The sequence below is a fragment of the Aplysia californica genome, unplaced genomic scaffold (genome assembly GCF_000002075.1).
Source record: "Aplysia californica isolate F4 #8 unplaced genomic scaffold, AplCal3.0 scaffold01471, whole genome shotgun sequence".
In the NCBI taxonomy this organism is placed as follows: domain Eukaryota; kingdom Metazoa; phylum Mollusca; class Gastropoda; order Aplysiida; family Aplysiidae; genus Aplysia; species Aplysia californica.
In genome coordinates this window covers 41,433-43,725 of record NW_004798741.1, presented here as the reverse complement: position 1 = coordinate 43,725, position 2,293 = coordinate 41,433, and the positions used below count along the sequence as shown (strand labels likewise).

Sequence of the window (2,293 nt, the reverse complement as noted above, 5' to 3'; positions counted from 1 at the left end):
CACACACACACACACACACACACACACATGCACACACGCACACATGCACACACACATACACACACAAAGCGCGTGTAATTTTTTAATTACGAAAAGGAATTTTTTGCTATATGATTGAATATAATATAATATTGTTTAACCAAAAGACGTCTGAGTTGATTTCATAATGATGGGTTGTATTTAGGACTGTTGTGTGATGTTTGTCTGTTGTACCTGTGAACATGTTGAAACACAACGTGAGTGTGTGTGTGTGTGTGTGTGTGTGTGTGTGTGTGTGTGTGTGTGTGTGTGTGTGTGTAAAACTAATGTTCTCTTTTGCGTTAAATCAAGGTTGGTGGGTGGTTGGCGGGTGCTGTGGTGTGGGTTGCTTCTTCTTCCCTATCGAACATCTATCGTCCCTATCTCCCCTTCTTGTTTTTTTTATGTTTGTTACTCTCTTATAAGACCTCTAATCTTCTAGCGCTCGTATGACCTTATGCAGTTGCGAGCTCCGTAAAACCTATACTAAAACTAAAATAAAGGTTGTCTTCATTGTCTTCGGTAAATGTTATGTTTGTACGTTGTTCTTGTTTGTTTAGTGTGAAGAACGTTTGGTACTGTGTGTTCAGTGTGTTGCATTGTGTTTGGAATGTGTATAACAAGTTGTACAGTGTGAGTGCTGTGTGCAAAATAGTGTACCGTGTGCAACGTAGTCCTATATTATTATGGTGCTTTATGGTCTGTGTGTTCGTACGTACCGTTTTGTGGATAACGTGTTGCGTTGTGCGTTGTGCGTGTATAGCGTCTTGTGTGTTCAATTGCATGTTGTGTTATGCATAAAGTGCTGTGGGTGGAAAGAATTTGTGTAACATTTTGTTACCATTATTGTGTGCTGGTGGATGGTTGGCGGGTGCTCTTGTGTGATTTGCTTCTTCTTTCCTATCAAACATCCATTGTCCTTATCCCCCCTTCTTATTTTTTATGTTTGTTACTCTTATAACACCTCTAATCTTCTGGCGCTCATATTATGACCTTATGCAGTTGCGAGCGCCGTAAAACCTCTACTAAAACTAATGTGTGCTGTGTGTGTAACATGATGTTATGTATGTTGTGCAACACGTTCAATTGTGTGTCCAGTATGTGTAGCGTATAAGGTTTGTGTAGCATCAAAGGACGTGTGCTTTCCACATTGTGTAACTTGTCGTGGTGTAATAAGTTTTGTGCTAAAAATAACATGCCTTGTAAAGTGTGTTCACTGTCCAGGGTGCATGAGAGTACTACGATGTTCAATGTGTGTAATGTTTGTTGTTTTAAATGTGTATTAAATTCTATATTCGTTGCGTGCAACATGTTTTGTTATGTCAATGTCCAGTATGTATAACGTATTAGGTTCACGGCAAAAATCCATGTCAATTGTTATATATGTTAACACAAAAGAGCGAACGAACAAACAACAAAAAAACCTGTGGGTGGTTGGCGGGTGCTCTGGTGTGGTTTGGTCCTTCTTTCCTATCAAACATATATTGTCCTGATCTCCCCTCCTTCTTTTTTGTGTTTGTTGCTCTCTTGTAACGCCTCTAATCTTCGGCATTTATATGACCTTATAGTGTTGCAAGTACCATTAAACTCTTACTAAAACAAAAAAATGGGTATTAAATTCCATATTTGTTGTGTGCAACATGTTATGTTTTGTTATGTCAGTGTTCATTGTGTATAACGTATTAGGTTCATGACAAAAATCCATGTCAATTTTTATGCGTTAATTCAGCATAATATGAGTTGTTGGCTGGTTCTCTGGAGTACTTTGTTCCTTCTTTCCTATTAAACATTTATAGTCTTTATCTCTCAAACAAAGGAGGTGGGTGGTTGGTGAGTGCTCTGGTGTGGTTTGCTGCTTCTTTCCCATAAAACATCTATCGCCTTTTTCTCCCCTCCTTCTATTTTGTGTTTGTTACTCTCTTGTAACACCTCTTATCTTCGGCACTTATATATGGCTTTATTTTGTTACAAGTGCCGTAAAACTCTTACTAAAACAAAGCAAACGTGCGAACAAACAACAAACAAATCTAAATTTTAGCAAGTGTGACACGTTACGTTGTTGTGTGTCCCAAGTGTGTAACACAGTGTGTTGTTTTCCCTACAGAAGAAGTCTCAGAACGACCAGCTAGAGCACTGGCATCACATCCAGCGCCGGATAGCGCGTCACGTGGTGGCTGGACAGAGGTTCTGTCGCAACATTCCTGGTACGTTCTACAAGTCTCTGTCTGTCTGTCTGTCTGTCTGTCTGTCTGTCTGTCTGTCTGTCTGTCTGTCT

The 2,293-nt window shown here is 39.6% G+C and overlaps 1 protein-coding gene across 1 annotated transcript in view; it reads left to right on the top strand.

The window, feature by feature from the left end:
* LOC101857539 overlaps positions 1-2,293 on the top strand; it is a gene marked incomplete at its 5' end in the record, with an annotated part of 33,364 nt that overhangs the window by 23,743 nt on the left and 7,328 nt on the right. Inside the window, 1 exon segment of the mRNA XM_005112890.3 lies at positions 2,123-2,222. Within this exon segment, the coding sequence (XP_005112947.2) occupies positions 2,123-2,222 (100 nt within the window).